Raw genomic sequence first — 19,773 nt, forward strand, 5'->3', positions numbered from 1 at the left:
TCAAGCAAACTGATGGGTAGAGAAACCGAGGAAATTTTTTTTGCATTCACAAAGCTTCGTAGTAGCAGATATGGGGTAAGAATCTAATTAAATGATCCTTTAGCACTGCGGGTAATCTGCAGTTGATGGAGAACTTGTGTTCCATAATTTCATTTCCATTTTGGTGACTTAAAACTTAGAATGCATTTCCCCACTGAGTCAATGACATGTAAGATGATCAGCTCAAGTGGGTCCAGAGTGTGGCGTTTAATCCAAAACACATCTGCACCTGTACTAGTGGTTTCATGGAGCTCAACTACCATGTGTAACATATCACTCCAATTTCTGATTTAGGATGACAGGAACACTCTCCTCCAAATCCTGCAAATCTTCTAAGTATCTTTTAACCTGTGGTGTAGTGGACTTTTGCTCATCTCCAATCTTCAGGTTGTGGCTTTGATGAACTTGGGCAAAAACTCCCAAAGAGTAGGGTCTGAAGAAGTTGATAAGAAGGAAAAATTTCTATGGAAGCCAGGAAGAAGACATTGGGGAATGGGTAGTCTTCTGCTACTGCAAATTGGAGATACTTGCAGGACCCAGGCTGACATTGCCTTAGTTTTCAATGCATCCAGAAACTGGACTTCTTCCCCAGCTAGTAGGGTATCCAGATTTAGCAAATAAAAATACAGGATGCCCAGTGGAGTTTGAGTTTCAGATAAACTACATGTCCAAGGCATACTAAAATGTATTAATTGTCTGTCTGAAATATAGGCATCCTATACTTTATCTGGCATCTCTTTCAGCTATGCTCTCTCTTCTCTCACCTACTGTGGCAGGTTTCCCTTTCTCTCCCAGATAAAGCCCACTTTGAGCTGTCTTTGTGGTTTTATCCCTCTAACAATGCTAACTAATTCATGTCTCTTTTCTTTTTCTTCTTTCTTTTCTTTTTTTTTTTTTGAGGTAGGGTCTCACTCTGTCACCCAGACTAGAGTGCAGGGGTGCCATTATAGCTCATTATAGCCTCAAATGCCTGGGCCCAAGTGATCTTTCCACCTCAGCCTCCTGAGTAGCTGGGATCACAGGTGTATGCCGCCACACCTGGCTAATTTTTTCTTTTTCATTTTTTTGGTTTTTATTTATTATTATTTATTTATTTGGAGATGGAGTCTTGCTCTGTTGCCCAGGCTGGAGTGCAATGGTGGAATCTCAGCTCACTGCAACCTCTGTCTCCCGGGTTCAAGCGATTCTCCTGCCTCAGCCTCCTGAGTAGCTGGGATTACAGGTGCTCAGCACCACGCCTGGCTAATTTTTGTATTTTTAGTAGAGACAGGGTTTCACCATGTTAGCCAGGCTGGTTTTGAACTCCTGACCTCAGGTAATCCACCTGCCTTGGCCTCCCAAAGTGCTCCCAAAGTGCTGGGATTACATACATGAGCCACCGCGCCCAGCCTATTTTTTCAATTTTTTGTAGCGACGGTATGGTATCCCTCTATGTTGCCCAGGCTGGTCTGAAACTCCTGGGCTCAAGTAATCCTCCTGCCTTGGCCATGTTATTTTTTCATATTTAGCTGTACAGAGGGAATGAAGAACTCACCTAGAGATCCAATGGAGGTGCAGGAGGAGCGGGGGTATGATTTGAATGATGCAGAAGCTGAAAACCCTAGAGTTATTTGTGAATTGAGTGTTTGTAAATAGGGAACTTCCCATGGACAGAAAACTCAGCGTAAGACTTAACATAACCCTATATCAGCTGTGGAGGTCCTGGAATAACCTATGGGCTCCCAATACGATATAGCTCTGGTAGACATAAATTTAGAGATGCCATTATGGAAGAAAAGAGAAACTCAGGTTAGTTATCAACAAGATAGCTTTTCCAGTGATATGGTGTTTTCAGCCTGGTTAAATTTGCCCTTTGCTTACACTGAATCTTTAGTAAAAGTCCCATTCACACAACTGCTGTGTGAGATGTATCCCCTCTCCCCTAACCCCAAGTTCAAAAAGTAATTCTTGTTGGGATCTCTAGGTTTTCTGATTGCATGTGAGGGCATGAAAGGAAAGCTGTTGGGGAGGAAGTCTAGAGGAAGGATCTAAAAGAAGGATCTTTTAACTGAGGGCTGAGCCTATACATCCCCAAAGAAATAATTTGATTGATAAGTAACTGGAGTCCCTGAAGGTGTAACAGTTGTCTTTAATTATATAGTGAGTCTTCGGGAGACAGAGATTCAATTTGTGCTCTAAATGGGATCTGCAAGGCAAACACTAAGGGGATAGTTAGAGTCCATCAATAGTGTTTAAGTAGGCAATGGGAAGGGTGGGAAATCCACAGCTCACAGATAAGATTGAGAAAAATTCAAGGACAGGTGGCTCGAAAGAAATCCTCAAGCAACAAACAGAAGGGAAAGCTCAGTTCAGGAGTTCAGGTCATTGACTTGATGTTCATTATGGTTTTCATGCTTTGAGGGGCCACTCTACTAAAACACCAGTTTTAGATAGAAGTCATATTTCCTTTCAAGATTTATTTCCCCCATGAAAACAAAACAAAACAAAAACTATGAGATGCCATGGCTGGTAAACTGGGAAGAAGAAACCACTTCTTTCTACCTTTTCCCTAACTCTCCCAAACTTTATACAAATCTCAACATCTCTCTCTCAGCAGAAGGAGAGTGAATATGGAAGAGGTTTGCTCCCATAGCCTTTGTGGAGGCAGGTGTGTGGGAGAGGGATTAAGTAGGAGACTATATGCTGGACCAAGTTAGTCATCTATCAAGGGAGAGCTTGGAAGGTCTAAAAGTTTCCAAAAATGAAAAACAACCCTGCTCTGATGAGCAATGGGAATAACAACCTGTCACTCATGGAGGGCCTTCTATCTCTTCACCATATTGCAGAACATGAAATTGTCAAATATAAATACCATTATCTCGATCAGCAGGATTCCAGTCAAAATCATCTTCTCTATCCTGTTTCCAGTCACAGATCCCATGATCGAAGCTGCAGTCAACCGAGATATTTAAATCTGCTAAAAAGAAAGAACGTATTTCATAACCCCTAAGAGCATTAGGAAGATGTCTAACATTTGGGGCTTTGAAAGGCAATACCTTGTTTTCAGTTGTACAGAGTACAGATCATGACATACCCTGTTTTGAGTTATGTCTGTGGAGCTATTCTGAACAAATTCAGTTGTGATCTTAAAAAAACAAAAAAACTTTGGGAGGCTGAGGTGGGCAGATCACAGGTCGGGAATTCAAGACCAGCCTGGCCAACATGGTGAAACCCCGTCTCTACTAAAAATACAAAAATTAGCTGGGCATGGTGGCAGGCACCTGCAATCCCAGCTACTCGGGAGGCTGAGGCAGGAGAATTGCCCAGGAGGTGGAGGTTGCAGTGAGCCAAGATCGTGCCATTGCACTCCAGCCTGGGTGACAGGGTGAGACTCTGTCTCAAAAAAAAAAAAAAAAAAAAAAAAAAAAAACCCAAAAAGCCAAACCAAACCAAAACAAAACAAAACCCTTTTTTTTTTTTAAAAAAAAAAATAAGTAATGGGTGAGAACCCCATGCACAAAGAGAAACAGAATATAAGCAATTGTTTATCGAATTCCGGCCAGAAAATAAAATATCTCCTACCCAAATAAACCAGTAAAGACCTTGCCGGAACTTTCTACCTTCTTTTCTTTTCTTTTTCTTTTTCTTTTTTCATTTTTGAGACGGGGTCTTGCTGTGTCATCCAGGCTGGAGTGTAGTAGCATGAACACAGTTCACTACAGCCTCTACCTCCTGGGCTCAAGTGATCCTCCCACTTCAGCCTCCTGAGTAGCTGGGACTATGGACACATGCTACCACGCCAGCTAATTAAAAAATTTTTTTTGTACAGATGGGGTCTCATTGTGTTGCCCAGGCTGGTCTTGAACTCCTGGGCTCAAACGATCCACCTGCCTTGGCCTCCCAGAGTGCTGGCATTACAGGTGTGAGCCACCGTGCCTGGCCTCTAAACTGTTAATGACTGCCTTGTTTAGATGTGTCAGAGAAGTATAACAGTTCATTCAGCTAGTTTTAAGTTTTGAACCAGTGCCTGTGGTTACTTTTATGTAGATCCTGGCCCACTGTCTGTTTTTATAAAGTTTTATTGAAACACACTATGCCCATTCATTTGCATAACATCAATGACTGCATTTGAGCTACAATGATGGAGTTGAATAGTTGTGAAAGTAGTTTATGGCCCAGAAAGCTTAAAATATGTACTATGTAGCCCTTTATAGAAAAAAGTTGGCTGACCTCTGATGTAGATAAATACCACTGGGAAAGGGGGGGTGAAGAATGAGATAGTTTTGATTTATAACTAAGGCTAGCCTCTGGCTCTGATTTTGGGGCTTTATATGTTAATGCTGGGGAAGAAAGGAATGGTAAGGAAAGGGAACAGGGTAAAAAGGAACACAGCAGCAGCTGATTCTTGACTCATTTTGATTTGCCAATTATTTTATATCATTTGATTAGGTTGTTTAAAAAAATGTCTAGCATCAGACTCATTTTCAGGAAACTAAAACTGAGGCTCAAGTTCTGCAGACACTGAATGCTGGAGTTGGACCTGAATCCCAAATCAGAATGCAATCCAGGACCTTCCATCTTGCACATATCCTAAGTGAGCACACATAGTCCCTTTCCTCACTTTCCTTTCTTCTTAACTCCCTATTTTTTCTCTGTGTGGCAAATATATTTTCTTTCTAGTCCCAGTTTTAAAAGTAAAAGATGCCTTGCTTCCAGTCTTCAGTATTCTTTAATAAGTGCTAATACTAGTTAGTTAGATAGTTGATGTTATTATCCCACAAATAGTGGAATACCAGTTTTTCAGTTGGTTTACAATTGTGGTGGTATGTTTCTCCCAAACTCTTCCCCTTCCTCCACATGGGGCAAGCAGGTATGTAAATTGAGATGATGGAACAGTATATAGCAAACTATTCCATAAAGAGATAAAACTCAAGGCTTTGGTCTCACAGGCACATTCTTTCATTTGTATAGCACTTCATGGTTTGGAAAGTGCTTTCAAATATATTCTCTGGTTTAATCTACACTTGCCTTGAAGCAGATGCTGTTGGTGCCACACCAATATCTGTCAGTACTTATATTCTCTTGCAGGCCTGTGGCTTTCTACTGGAAACACTCACAACTCTCTGTGTGAGGGTGCTCTCTGCTTGGAGCATTATTGGCCCACCGGGTGGGCTAGAATGCTGGGGAGTCATTTTCCCAGGGACAGCCGTAAACCAGTGATGGACAGGAGTTGTTGGATAGATATCTCCATTTCCTTGCCTTTGGAAAGGACCACTAAGTGCTGGAATTGAATGTGGGCTAAAGTCGCATTGGAATTCAGGCTTTCCCTGTCTTGTCGAGGGTCCAAGTGAGATCAAGTTTCCCCAGTGGTGCCCTTCCTTGCTTTCATGCCAGGCCAGGAGCACCAAGGAATCAGCACCCTCCTGGGAGCAGTCTTCAATCAATGCCAGATGGGAGTTGGTATATATATGACCCAGCCTCCTTATTCCTTCAGTAGGATAATTCTGAGCCATGTGTTCTACACGGGCTTCTGGAGTTTCCCAGTGGGATTGAGCTCCAGTTGCCCACAGTGGAACTTGCCTGATAACGTACCCTTTATTGCCTCCTTCTCTCCCCACCTCACTTCTGCATACCCCCAGCCACCATTTCCTGGGGTCATCTTCCACATAAACCACTTGCACACAAATTCTTATCTTGGGGTCTATTTCTGGGGAACCCAGCCTAAGACAGCATCTAAGAGATGAATATTGCTCTTATTCCAATTTTACATATGAAAGCAAGGAGGCACTGCAAATCCAAGTGACCTGTCCAAGGCAAACAACCAGTGGAAGAGTTGCAGTACACATCTGAATCTTCCGGTTGGGACTGAGCTTTCTAGGACAACTTACTCAAGGACTGTTGAAATTACAGGGTCATATGGTCATGTGCAAAATTTTAACCTTTCTATGTTTCATTAGGAATCATGGAATAGAAAATAAACTAAGAAATCTGGTGGTTTGGGGATCCAAAGAGGAGTCAATGGATTCCTTCATGTCACTTATCAAGGGTAGGCAGAGTTTGGGCAGAACTTGTGAGCACCTGGAGAACGTAGCTTACCCCCTGTACAATGAAATATTTTCTTTCTAACCAGGAAAATAGGCAATAAGTTGTCTACTGCAGAGAAATAAAAACAGAATACTTAAGAGAAATATGGAAGAAAACAAAATGCCTGTAGGAGCTGGGTCATGGATTACTAGGCTTTGAAGAGTGTTAGTAGAAGCTTCTCAGATACAATTCAGAGGACTGCATTAGAGAGGTACTTTTTTTGCAGTGGAGATGGTCCTGTAAATGAAAGCGATAGGACTGGGCAATGTACTCACAGGGTAAACACAAAAGGGAATCAATTAGCACAGGGTTATGCTAATCTTTTACTTACCACATGTATAGTGGTAAGTATACCACTGGTAAAATTACCACATGTATAGTGGTAAGTAAAAGGAAGTTTGAAAAGGAAAAGGTTATGCTAATGTTTTACTTACCACATGTATAGTGGTAAGTGAAAGAAAGTTAGAAAATGAAAGAGATGATCAAGGCATTCATACTTATACCAAGTGAAAGGTATAAATATATAAACGGGCTTTTCCCTGAGGTATGTGTAACTTGTCATGAGTGGTGAATGTTCTAAATAAACCAAGAGGAATTAGGGATCATGCCGAAGAAACTCCAGATTATGAGGCTTTGGTAGAATGATCGCAAAAATGGTCCTGATTTTTATCCCTCTCTGTATCCACTCTCTTTGTATGACTTCACAGCACAACCTTGAAGTCTACACTGGCCTTGTGACTTGGCTTGGCCAATAGAATATGGCGGAAGTGATGTTGTACCATTTCTGGGCCTAGACCTCAAAATATCTTGTGTGCTGTTGCTCTCTTTCTTGAAACCCCGCTGTTGCCTCATGAGAAAAAGCTTGGACTAGCCTGCTGGAGGATGAGAGACCACATGGAGCAGAGCTGAGTGAGTCCAGTCCTCCCAACTGAGGCCTCGGGCATGTGAGAAAGCATGGCCAAGATCAGCAAAATCACGAAGCGGGCCCACAACTGACCGTATGTGGACACATGGGTGAACCCACCCAGCCTAGCTCAGAGCAGCAGAACCGTCCAGCCAACCCATAGACTCATACGCAAAAACAAATATTTATTGTTGTGGGCCACTGAGGGCTTGTGGTTGTTTGTTACACAGCATTATTATGGCAATAGGTAACTGATATAGGCACTTTGGGCCAAATTTAGTACATGAGGACTTTCAGGTTGTGGGTCCTCAGGCAGCCGAATTGAAGAAAATATGTAAGTTTCTCCCATCTCCATATATACAGTCTGCTTCAACCATTCACTCTCAGCATCAGGTGGGAGTGGTGGGGAGAAGAGAATAGCCTTACTATATTTCAATCATTAGTACCAATCACACAAGGACCTACTATTTTAATACTGGCACTGTGTGTGTGATGTAATGATTTTTCCCTTGGGGGTTTATGAATGAAGCAGGGATTCATAAACAATCATTTCACTATATGAAGAAATGAAAACGACATGGATAACGTGAAAGAGCATACACTTGGGAGAAAGAATTATTTACCTTTATATTCCAGTTTGGAAGTTAGTGCTTTCCTTTGGACCAGAACCAGACCAAATTCACCTGCTTCATTCACCTTAGGGACTAATAAAGAACACTTGGTCAGTTAAGAAAAAAACCTTAAAGCCCACATGCTCAGAAGGTATGAATCAAATGACCAAACAAAGAAGGTTAGATCATGTATTCTAATTACAGAATATATTAGAGCAGTGTTTCCCTAACATTTCCAAATAATTCACATTGGATCCAGTTTCCTCATCTAGAACATCTTTTCCAGATATTCCCTTGGATGAAGTAGGCATCTACACTCTTGATACATCCCTTCTTACTAGGTTTTGGAAATATGTTTCTTTTTTTCTTTTTTCGAGATTTTTCACTCTCTATTAAGACAGAGAATATCATTGGATGCTAGTTCTTGGATGACTGGGCCTGTGTCTACTTTTCCTTTGGTTAAATCCATCTGGCATCTGTATATATGACCACCAGTCACAGAGCCAAGACTAGACAAGGCAAAATACAGAAGAAGCAACAAATGCCCAGCCAGAATGAATGGGAAAGTCTCAGTGTGGAGATGCAGGGTGGGTTAATATGGAAACCCTTCTGGGGAGACTGAGCCTTATAGTGGGTTCTGCACAGCAACCAGTGAAAAGGGAGTTATGGCAGTTCTCTAGTTCACGTAGAAAACTGAAGCTCCACTATAAAATTTGTCCTCCTACATTTGTCGATTTTGGCTTTTAAAATCATAACCACACAACTGTGAGGTTCCATTTTCTTAGACTAGGCCTGTAAAAGTGCCTTCAAGAAGTAAAAAGGTAGAGCTTAGCTGATCCATGTGGTGAACCTCTCTTTGATTTGGGGGCATGCCTCATGGAGAGCTGGGCAGCCAAACCACTGCCCTTGCAGGACAAGCAGGCTTCCTTGGCTGGAAGCTAGAAGAGGAGGTCTGTGTCAAATAGGAAACCCCCCAGGTAGGGGAACAGGACCTCCCCTCTTTGGTTCCTAGAGCAGCAGGTTTGATTGGGTATCTGCAGAAGGTGTTCGTTTCTAGACTTTACAGAGAATGTTGCTTCTCAGGACCCAACCCATTTTACTTAAGCTGTGAAACCGGCTTTTTGTCTTCTTTCATTTGCCAGGATAAATTGCAATTCATTGTTCATAAAACATATAAAATAAAAATAACACTCACAAAACACATCTCCTCGCAGGCTTCGCTCCTCTATGTCATTCTTCAGGGCTTTCTCTTCTCTTTTCTCCTCCTCAAGCCCCTCTTTCATTTTCTCTTCATTCCCTTTTTTATCTCCATGAGAGTTTCCGCCTCTGGAAACACTGTCTTCATAGTTGAAGGGTTGCAAGTTCACCTTAGGGGTAGGAGTACTGGTGGGTTCTGGGGTAACATTTTTAATTTTTACCTTCTTTTTCATGCTGTTTTTGTGAGCAAGCAACTTCTTGATTCTGTCTTTGATGGTACCAGGTGCTCTGAGGACTTCCTTCACAGAATTTTGAGGGATAGCTAAAACAAATAAGAGGCAAGATATTCCAAATTGGCAGATAATTAAATTACTCACAAAAATGGAGCATTTAAAAAGTGCTGAAGTGTAGTAAGTGAATGCTTCCAGAATGAAACCACATGAGGCTCTACCATTTGATAAATTAGGAATAACTATATTTGTATCTGTTTTAAGCAGTTCCAGTGTTATGGTAGTTATCTTAATTACCTTTTGTTGCTTTTGTTTTGCTTCAGAGACCACTTTAGTGAAACACCTACTACTACCCAGTTGGGCTACAGATCCCAAAGACATGGATTTGCCAGGGTCGTCTAATATTTCTGCTTTCATTGTGGTATTCTTCAAAACCGGTATTGTCCTGATAGCCCTATAGATTTGTCCAAATTTGATGTTCAAAAATTACAGCTACAGCATTAGGTTGAACCATATAAATTGCTAATAATGGACCATTTGTGACCTACAAAAATGGTGACTTATGGTGCAAAATACACATACCCAATTTTCTTTCTACCTTTGAATTTTTTTCACCTCAGTCAACCATTATCTAAAGCTAAATGATTTTATTTATTAAATATTTCAGAGAGGCTTCTATACTTACTATTTTTCATTCATTTTCTATTTCTCACCGCAAAAGTAAATTACTTTAAAAATGTACCTGTAGATCAATTCTTCTTATCCCTTAGTGGACTAATGACCCTTGCAAGAAAAACATTGGTGTCAAAGAACTCAAGAGGTACAAAAAGTTCATTTAGTCCAGGACTCTTGTCTTGTTGATGAGGCAACTGGGTGTTAAGTGACTTGCCCAGAGTCACTCATCATGCTAGGGACAGAGCTAAGATTTGGGAGTAGAGCATATGAATGACTTTTTTTCTTTCCTTTCTTTTTTTTCTTTTTCTTTTTTCTTTTTGTTTTGAGACAGAGTTTCACTCTTGTTGCCTAGGCTGGAGTGCAGTGGCACGATCTTGGCTCACTGCAGTCTCCCCCTCCTGGGTTCAAGTGATTATCGTGCCACAGCCTCCTGAGTAGCTGGGATTACAGGTGCATGCCACCACACCCAGGTAATTTTTGTATTTTCAGTAGAGACGGGATTTCGCCATGTTGGCCAGGCTGGTCTTGAACCCCTGACCTCAGGTGATCCACCCGCCTCGGCCTCCCAAAGTGTTGGGATTGCAGGGTGAGCCACTGCGCCTGGCCATGAATGACTCTTTTTCCATTCCTGTTTCTATGATAGATTTATTCCTGCTTGAAGATTAAGGTTACTTTTCTCTAGGAATGTTTCAAATTCCTTGAGATCTATAATTCAAAGATATATGTCTCCTTTTCAGGGATATACTCATGATAATTCAGAATATCCAACTGATGTAAAGAAGTAATTAATTTTTAAAAAATTAAAAACACTGATATTTAAAATCAAATATATTGTCTCACTATAAAATATCTAGGCATGTACTAGTCTAAGACTAAGCAAGAAAGGGTCTAATAACACCTCAATCAATTCACTTAATTCTATTATTTGGACATAGTTTAGAGAGAAATGAAACAATGGGGTAGACATTAATTTTGATGCCTAAAAAGAGTACTATAAAAAATTGGAGTGGGATTTTATTAGAATATTTTTCTTGACAATGTTTTAACTTCTTCTCCTGCTTTGTTCCTTCTTCATCATTTGGCTGATTCAATCTATGTCAAAGTAGTAGAAAAATAAACAAGGAGAAGTCCACAATATTTGGGGTAACCAAAAGGGGAAAAGTGCTTTGAAAATATGTATGCTCTTAATGAATACATTGCTTTTACTTTGGAATCAAAAGAGCAAGATTTTTCTTTTCAATGAAATATTCTAGTTATTTCTCATTGTGACAGCCTGACTATAGGTACAAAACCAACATGTGCTAATACAAGTAATGCATCATTACTCATTTTCCTGACCTTCAGATAGCTTGTTTCAGCTACTTTGCCAGAAGTTGCATTTTAAGTTATGACTGTAATGTGTGATCATATATAGACCTTCCTCTGGAGGCCCCACTGTAATTCTGTCCATGGTCGACTGCATCTTTCCCCAGTACCCGGCAAGAAAAATTAACAGGAAAGCCCTATTCCCTGCAAATTTCCTTTTTGCAATCAGTAACATAAAACTAAAGACCTTTAATAAATAATGAGGAAAGGGTTTCAACTCACACCAGGCAAACCTAAACATCTGCTTTCAGTTTCTGCTTTGAAGTTTCAAATGTTCCTATTGAAAAGAAACAACAACTAAAACATCATAATCTTGATAGTGTTGACAATTTCATTCTCTTAGTATGTAAAGAGAAAGCTGGGCAAGGATAAAAATGCACTTTAATGATATGCATATGCATAAGTAGATTTGGATTTATCTAGGTATCACTGTTTCAAATTTGACATTATGATGGTTTTCTCTTAAAGATTTATTGATTATTGCCTCATCTTTTTGAGAATATAAAAATGTGGGAGGGGCCAGGCATGGTGGCTCATGCCTGTAATCCCAGCACTTTGGGAAGCCAAGGCAGGCAGATCACTTGAGGTCAGGAGTTTGAGACCAGCCTGGCCAACATACACAGTGAAACACAGTCTCTACCAAAAATACAAAAATTAGCTAGGAGTGGTGGCAGGTGCCTGTAATCCCAGCTACTCAGGAGGCTGAGGCAAGAGAATTGCTTGATCTCAGGAGGCAGAGGTTGCAGTGAGCCGAGATCACACTACTACTCTCCAGCCTGGGCAACAGAGTAAGACTCCATATCAAAAAAAAAAAAAAAAAAAAAAAAAAGAGGGAGTTGCAGTAGGAGTGTCTTTGGCACACATTTGGGGAACTCAGATATAAAACTTAGGAATTTCAAAGTCTTCAGGTTCACAGGCCAGTTTTTTGTAAAGTTGACAATTTCTCTTTGGAGGGATTTGAGATGTCTCCCAACACCCATGTTGTCAAACACTTCTACCAACCTGAAAACCCTAATTTTAATTTCATATCTTTGGAATAAAACTTTATAGCAGATCACTCTTAGGTGAGAATATCTTACCCAGGAGGAATATGACTTTGACATTCATTCAACTGTGCTTAGTTCATTAGATGATCTATCATTTGGGAGGAGAAAAGTTCTACTAATCTGAGCTTTGGACACAGTCCTGGAAGAAGAAGCTTAATCACAGATGAGAAATGTATTCCAGCATGGGACCCAGGAAACAGGAAGGGGCTAGGATGGAACAAAAGATGAACCAAGAGAGTTTGCTGGGGAGGACAAACTCTGTGAGTTCTCCATCACAGAGGATCAACCAATTGGTCATGAACACACCTGTCCTGTGTTTAAGCAGATAATCCTGAAGCCCAGTTTCCTAAGTTTGACTCCTAGCTCCCACATTTTCTAGCCATATGTCCTCAAGTGAATAATTAACTTCTCTTTGCCTCAGTCTCTCCATTTATAAAATTGGGATAAGAATAGGTTTTTTGGGGAGGCTTAAATGGGTGAACACACATCGATTACTAAGATTAGTGCTTGGCACACACTCAACATGTGTGCTATTTTTAGCATTCATCACCCGAATGTTTAAAATCTTTTCCAGAGTTAGAAAAATTCCCAGGCCATATGTCCAAATTTCTAATGTTTACAATTGAAGAAAAAAAATGGGGATGGCCTGCTTGTACCAAAGCCCATATTCTTGACTGCACACTATACAAACTGAATTAAGCCATAAGCATATTTTTAGTGACTAAAGAAGCTGCTTTTCAATAGAAAGGATTGTTGAATTTTGGTAAGGAGGGCTTTGTCACTATTACTCCTACTCCTAGCACATGCTTATTGAGCATTTCATTTATTCTGGACTAGTGCTGATCTCTTTAGATGGACATTTACTTATTCTGTATGAATAAATTTAATCATCAAAACAATATTAAGGGCTAGATACTATCATCCATATTTTACATGTGTGGAAACTGAGGCACTGAAAGATTAAATAATTTGTTCTTGGTCCACAGGTAGTAGGCTAGCGAGTCAGGAATCAAGCTAAGGTAATATGATTCCAGAAGCTGTGCTCCTGGTAAGCCAATGGCAGTTTCCTTTCCTAAGTTGACTGTTACTCCCCAAATTGGGTATCATCTGGGTTTTGATTTTCTTAGAATGAGGTGTAGCTGCTGTCAAATCAAGACCAAATTATCTGGCAGTATATTATTAATACTTATATTAGAACAGTGGAACATATACACATCTACATTTAGGGTGCTTCTTCCTTTAGGTATAGAGAGGGGGTTAGGATAATCTAACTCTTTTTCCATATTGCAATATAGAGTTTGAACTTTTCAAAACAATGAACTTAATAAAAGTTGCTACATCAATGCCATATATATATATATATACACATACACACACACACACACACACACATATATATATATTTATGGAGATGGAGTCTCGCTCTGTTGCCCAGGCTGGAGTGCAGTGGTGCAATCTCAGCTTACTGCCATCTCTGCTTCCTGGCTTCAAGCAATTCTCCTACCTCAACCTCCCGAGTAGCTGGGACTACAGGCGGACACCACCATGCCTGGCTAATTTTTTGTATTTTAGTACAGATGGGGTTTTACCGTGTCGCCCAGGCTGGTCTCGAACCCCTGAGCTCAGGCAATCCACCTGCCTTGGCCTCCCAAAGTGCTAGGACTACAGGCATGAGCCACAGTGCCCGGCCTATGCCCTATATTATATAACAGCAATTTGTGTGCATACAAATGTATTTTGTAATATAACATTTTATAATGTTTTATAATGCTGAATGCTAACTAGATGTAATTTTCTCATTTTTGTTTTTATGACTCTTATATGTACATAAGAGTGGATTTTGGGGCATCCTTCTTTAAGAAATGAGTGTTAAGACCTTGTTAAGATGAATTTTCAATAGTAGCATGGCTGTTTATTTTATGGAGAATTAAGGCAAAATGAAAAGGGTTGGACAAGTAATATGGTGAATGACCCAAAGATAGTTTTCTCCTTTAAATAAACATTCCAGTGAAAGACTAAAGAAATAATTTAGCTGCAGAATGGACAACAAAATGCATAATTTTCAGATATTGAATAGAACAGTGTGATAAATTTGAGGTTTCAAAGAATAAAGACAAATTTCTTTTACCCCAAAATAAATTTGGATGGTCCAAGAAAAACAGACATTTTCTTGACACAAGAAATGTTTGTGTTGGTGTGGGATTTACAATTTCAAAGCACTGAGTTACAATATAGAAAACACAGGCTGCAAACAACTACCTAATTGCATGCCTAAAGATGTTGCCTTCATTTTAACATTAATAATACATTGCAGTTTCAAGGGGATCAAATGACAAGGAAGAAAGATGGCTCCAGGTTTACTCTGGGCCTTCGATTTTTACACCTAGGGGTAGGAGAGTGGGTATGTGGGGGTGAGTTGCCCACTTACTGAAACAGATGCTTTCCTGAGGTGTCTTTCTTTGTATGCACAACATTTTCACATTTACCTTTGTGAAATTTCAGAGTGGGTGGCCCTTAACAAACAGCTGATTGAAATGATACTAATAACAATAACAATCATAGCTAACTTTAATGAGCATCTACTATGTGGTCCTGCTAAACTAAACTCTCTCTATATCACCTCATTTAAACCTCACAATGAACCTCTGCGAGACATATTTGTGTTAGTGTGGGTTCCTCCAAGCAGAGCCTGAGACAAGGATTTGGGTGCAGATGACTTATTTGGAAGGTGATTCCAGGAGGCAGAAACTGGGGAGAGGAGACAGTGAGACAGGAAGAGAGAAAAGCCAAAAGATGGTACCTAGATGGACAGGTAATCGCTGTGGGTAAGTGGGGCTCAGTCCTGCTGGGGACATCTGGGAGCCAATGTAGAACACACCTCAGAACTGTTCCACCCCGTGAAGTGGAAGCTGGAGTATTTATCCAGAGACTCCTGTCAGAGAGAGAGCACTGCTAGAGATACACATGCAACTGTCTACCCTGCCTCACTAGGATTAGGGAGCTCCAAGGGACTGTGGACTAGCCCATTACAAGAACCCACCACAGTACTACCATAAACCCCATTTTGAATAGGAGGAAACTGAGCTTAGAGAGGTTAAGAAATTTGCTAAAGGTCACAGCCAGCATGGGGCAGAGCTAAGATTTAAATTCAGGCCTTCCCAACCTGGAATGTACATGTTCAAATTTGGTGGCATAAAGGAGCTTTGAGCACGGGTCCCTTGGGCACTCATCCAATATGGAAAGCTGATTTATTTAGTCTCCTCTCTGGGGGCCTCCCAAGGTTATGGTGTCCTTCCCCCCAACCTACCTATGCACAGCCCTGCCTGGGCAGCCAATTTCTCTCTCTCTGAATCAAGTTTCAGAAGGACATCATTGGATACTTCCATCTAGAGGGATAGAAGCCATGGCATCTAGTTGCTGGACACTAAGTGGTCATTTATTACCATCTCCAGCCCAATGCAGGAATCCATCTTAGAGCCCCCAGACTGCAAGCCAGGGGCAGTGGAATGTCGCTACTCCATGGGGTTCCCTGCTCCACTCTTAAATACCTAGCAGCCATTTTTAAGAGAGAATGTAACCTCCACCCACTGGACTTAGTTTGCTTGAGAAAGCCACTTTTATTTCATATTTCTTAAAATATTTACAGGCCCAATTTATTCTTTTCCATACTATATTTCCCAGACTAAATGCTGCCCTGTTCTTTTGGCAGTCCTTCACAGAATTTGATTTCCAGACTCATTTTCTTTGGTTATATTCTTTTATACATACTCTTGTCCAGTGGTGCTCAACACTAGCCCACTGGGGTACTGTGAACCTTTTATGGGTGTGGCGCTAAATGTCTAGCATGGTACATACAGTTTATTTTTGTATGACTGAGTGGACACTGTTACAGTCATTTGCATCATTGGGAGCATTGGTCAGATGGGGGTATGGAATGTGACGTAAGTCAGGGTATACCTTGCAGCTATATTTATTGAACATGCAGGAACTCTGCTAAGGGGTATATAACAGAGTTGAATCAGGGCAGTCAACAAGTCTAGTCACACTATGAGCCAGTGCTAAAAGGGTCATGACCAGAGGGATAAACCTGGATGACTTTATTTATTTATTTATTTATTTATTTATTTTAATTTTTTGAGACAGAGTCTTACTCTGTTGCCCAGGCTGGAGTGCAGTGGTGCGATCTCGGCTCACTGCAAACTCTGCCTCCCAAGTTCAAGCAATTCTTGTGCCTCAGCCTCCTGAGTAGTTGAGATTAAAGATGTACACCACCATGCCTGGCTAATTTTTTTGTATTTTTAGTAGGGACAGGGTTTCACGATGTTGGCCAGGCTGGTCTTGAACTCCTGACCTTAGATGATCTGCCCCCCTGGGCCTCCCAAAGTCCTAGGATTACAAGTATGAGCCACCACACCCAGCCGAACCTGGATGATTGTTTACTAAGGAAGTGACTGTGCTGTAATCATAGCTGCCTTGCCTTGGAAGACATTCCTGGTATTCACCAAGATTTCTAGTTTTCTTCTCTTTTGGGCACACAGCAAGTTTATTATTATTTTTGTCCCTTGAAGTTAGATACTTCCAAACTGAATAAACTAACAGCTGGTGCATGATTGCCCATGCTTCTTTCTCTGCTGTGACAAACCCTAAGGCCTTGAATTGAGACCATGGTACCATAAAATGATGGGGCCTCTATCAGTCTGTGTCCTTAAGTGACTGTATTGAGAAGAAACCCCCGAAAAATTCTCTTTGGACATATTACTTGAGTGAGAAATAAACCTTTATTGTTGTTGTAATTATTAATAGCAGTGACATTTTATTGTTAGATGTCTGGTTTATAAATTTAAAGTTTTAACAAAAAGTATTAAATAATTCATCAGCAAGAACAATGGAACTCTCTGCTATATACATTAAAACAAGTGGATCCAGCCTTGAGGATGACAGATAAAATGATCATACTTTAATGAAGAGCAGCTTCATCATACTTTGTTTTGGCTGTGCATTATGGAAAATGTCCAGATTCACTTGGTTAAAAAACCTTTGTGGCCGGGCGCGGTGGCTCACGCCTGTAATCCCAGCACTTTGGGAGGCCGAGGCGGGCGGATAACAAGGTCAGGAGATCGAGACCATGGTGAAACCCCGTCTCTACTAAAAAATAGAAAAAAAGTAGCTGGGCGCAGTGGCGGGCGCCTGTAGTCCCAGCTACTCGGGAGGCTGAGGCAGGAGAATGGCGTGAACCCGGGAGGCGGAGCTTGCAGTGAGCCGAGATTGCGCCACTGCACTCCAGCCTGGGCGACAGAGCGAGACTCTGTCTCAAAAAAAAAAAAAAAAAAAAAAAAAACCTTTGTGGTTTTAAGCCACTGTTATTTTAGGTTTGCTTGCTACTGCACCATAACTCAGTCTATCCTGATAGATACATTTGCTCAGTGTCTTTTGTCTTTAAATCTTTTGTTCAGTATTTGAAGTATGTCATGGCCAGAAAGATATTCAGTACCCTTGCTGTTCTTTAAGTTTAGTGCCTACAACTTCAGTGAGTATTGGAGATGTGGTCCAATTAGCAAAGAAGAAAAGGCTGAGGCAGAGAGTTAAACACTGCACACATACACAGAGTGAGGATAAGGGAGAGGGAGAGGGAGAGAAAGACAAAGAAAGGAGAGAAATAGAGGGAGGAAGGAGATATGGGGAGAACGCTTCATTGGGAATAGCTAAGACACCATGACCAAATGCTACTTACCAGAACACCGAAGTCCATTGCCTTTATATCCCTGCTTGCATTTACACTTGAAGGACCCTTGGGTATTGAAGCAATTGGCATGGTGGCTGCACGTATGGCTATCCATTGTACATTCGTTTATATCTAAAAAAGAACATTCCAGTGAACAACTGTGTGGTACAGGGCTTGCTGAAAGACTCTCCCTTACACTTGAACAACTGTAGGGTCAAGCACTAAATGCCCCTGATAAACCAAGCGTTGCCTGAGAACTGAGAGGTGTTCAGAACTGCAGGCTCATTGGCCAGCAGCCCTGGCTTTGTTTGCTGCCTGGTATGTAGGGAGTGTTTGCTGCTTCCCTCCCCCACAGCAATTTCATCTCCTGCTTATCAATGCTACTGAAATGTGTAAGATGTTTAGGTTTTTCTCTTAACTTTTTATCTAACTTAGAACTAAATAACAATATCAGAAAATCAATTCTATATTCAGAAGGTCTTGAAACTCCTAACAAACAAAGACAAGATCAACTAGGAACCATTGACATCATCTAACTTATAGGCACAGGCATTTTGTTCTAAGACTGCCAGGAGAAAGGGTCAGGCTGGTCTGAGCTTGTCTGCTGGGTTTAGAGGAGGAAAATTTGCCAAATTCCACCCAAGTGAGAGGTTCATTTGCCGTATTCTCCACCCCATTTTCTATCTATGTATTTGTAGACATATATGTACAAAATAACCTGTTGGTTTTAATTTAGCCACAAAGCTAAGCTCAGACGCTAATCTTAATCACCTTTAAAGTCTCAAAGATTTGTTTCCTTTTGAAGCTTTCCATGTGAATTCCACCCTGTTCTGTGGAACCTCCCCTTAGGTATCAGGAAACAGGATTAAACTCTGTAACACAGCATCATAGGATTACAGGGCTGGTTTGGTCTACAGGAGGGCATGGGGTCCAAGTCCATGAGAAATATGGATTTTATGATCCTCTCTAGGATGCACTTTGTGTTTGAAATTTGAGGGAAGAGCTGTGGAGGCTTCACAAGATGGTTCAAAGAAACTCAGCAATTGAGTGTTGCCCCAATATGATTACACAACATGTGTCCTGGGAAGCCCTGAGTATAGGGTTGAAAGAAATCCTATTTTTTTCTCAACTATTAGCCTTCCATGTCATGCATATACCTTTGTTACACGTGTTATGGGTAGAGAAATCCACAGGGAGCCCGAATTTCCCTTCACTATAGGGCAGGCCCCATCCTACATTATATAAAGGGCAATGGGAATGCATCTAAGGACTCCCCAAATACCCCACCTCACTTGTTCACGAAGGCTTGAAATCCATTCACTAAGGAATAAAATATTTCACATAGATTAGGGCAATAGCTAACTGGTACCAGAATCTTATCAGAGAGTGATTTTGGTAACTGTGGTAAAGGAACATTATATTTGGAGCTTGAACTATGAAAGGGCTGAAAGAGGGGAAAGGAAAAAGCATAGGCCTTCATGTCTCTCATACACTTCTCTAAAGCCACCCCGATGGAGACTGTTACAAACAGATCACTGAGATCAAGATTAGATAGACCTTGTTATTCTTCCTTTTACCAAATATAAATACTGCTTTATTGTTCCCATTTTTAGATGTGTAACTGGAGATAGAACAAAAAATATAAACAAAACAAAAAGCCAAATTAAAAAGAGTCCCACCAGAATCATCTCAAGATAATCGTTTCCACAAGAGAGCTGTATTCCTTACTTTAAATCTTTATTGATCTAGCTTTATAATTGATGTCATTGGAATTCCCTAAATGCCAGACACCTAAAAAAATAACCTTTCGTTATTGTTAAGCTGGTCAGCACAGTAGATTGTTCAACTAATAGATTGAATTGACATCAAAATATCTGCAGAGAAGGCTCAAAGGTTTAGTGGGGACAGGAAAAAAAGGAAA

General features: G+C 40.8%; 1 protein-coding gene and 1 long non-coding RNA gene across 7 annotated transcripts in view; one reads left to right on the forward strand and one right to left on the reverse strand.

Annotated features, from left to right (window-relative positions):
- The window catches only part of LOC103231615 (uncharacterized), a 78,232-nt gene that overhangs the window by 23,966 nt on the left and 34,493 nt on the right, over positions 1 to 19,773 (forward strand). The window lies entirely within an intron of this gene.
- The window catches only part of EGFL6 (EGF like domain multiple 6), a 64,859-nt gene that overhangs the window by 7,273 nt on the left and 37,813 nt on the right, over positions 1 to 19,773 (reverse strand). For 2 of the 3 annotated variants that reach the window (XM_007991053.3, XM_007991055.3), the window contains 4 exons: positions 17,862 to 17,984; positions 8,813 to 9,136; positions 7,630 to 7,710; positions 2,891 to 2,995 (listed from right to left, as the gene is read on the reverse strand). In XM_007991053.3, coding sequence (XP_007989244.1) covers positions 2,891 to 2,995; positions 7,630 to 7,710; positions 8,813 to 9,136; positions 17,862 to 17,984 — 633 coding nt within the window. The remainder of the gene's footprint in view (positions 1 to 2,890; positions 2,996 to 7,629; positions 7,711 to 8,812; positions 9,137 to 17,861; positions 17,985 to 19,773) is intronic. The other variant, XM_007991054.3, reaches the window with a different exon arrangement.

The sequence above is a fragment of the Chlorocebus sabaeus genome, chromosome X, assembly GCF_047675955.1.
Source record: "Chlorocebus sabaeus isolate Y175 chromosome X, mChlSab1.0.hap1, whole genome shotgun sequence".
Classification (NCBI taxonomy): Eukaryota; Metazoa; Chordata; class Mammalia; order Primates; family Cercopithecidae; genus Chlorocebus; species Chlorocebus sabaeus.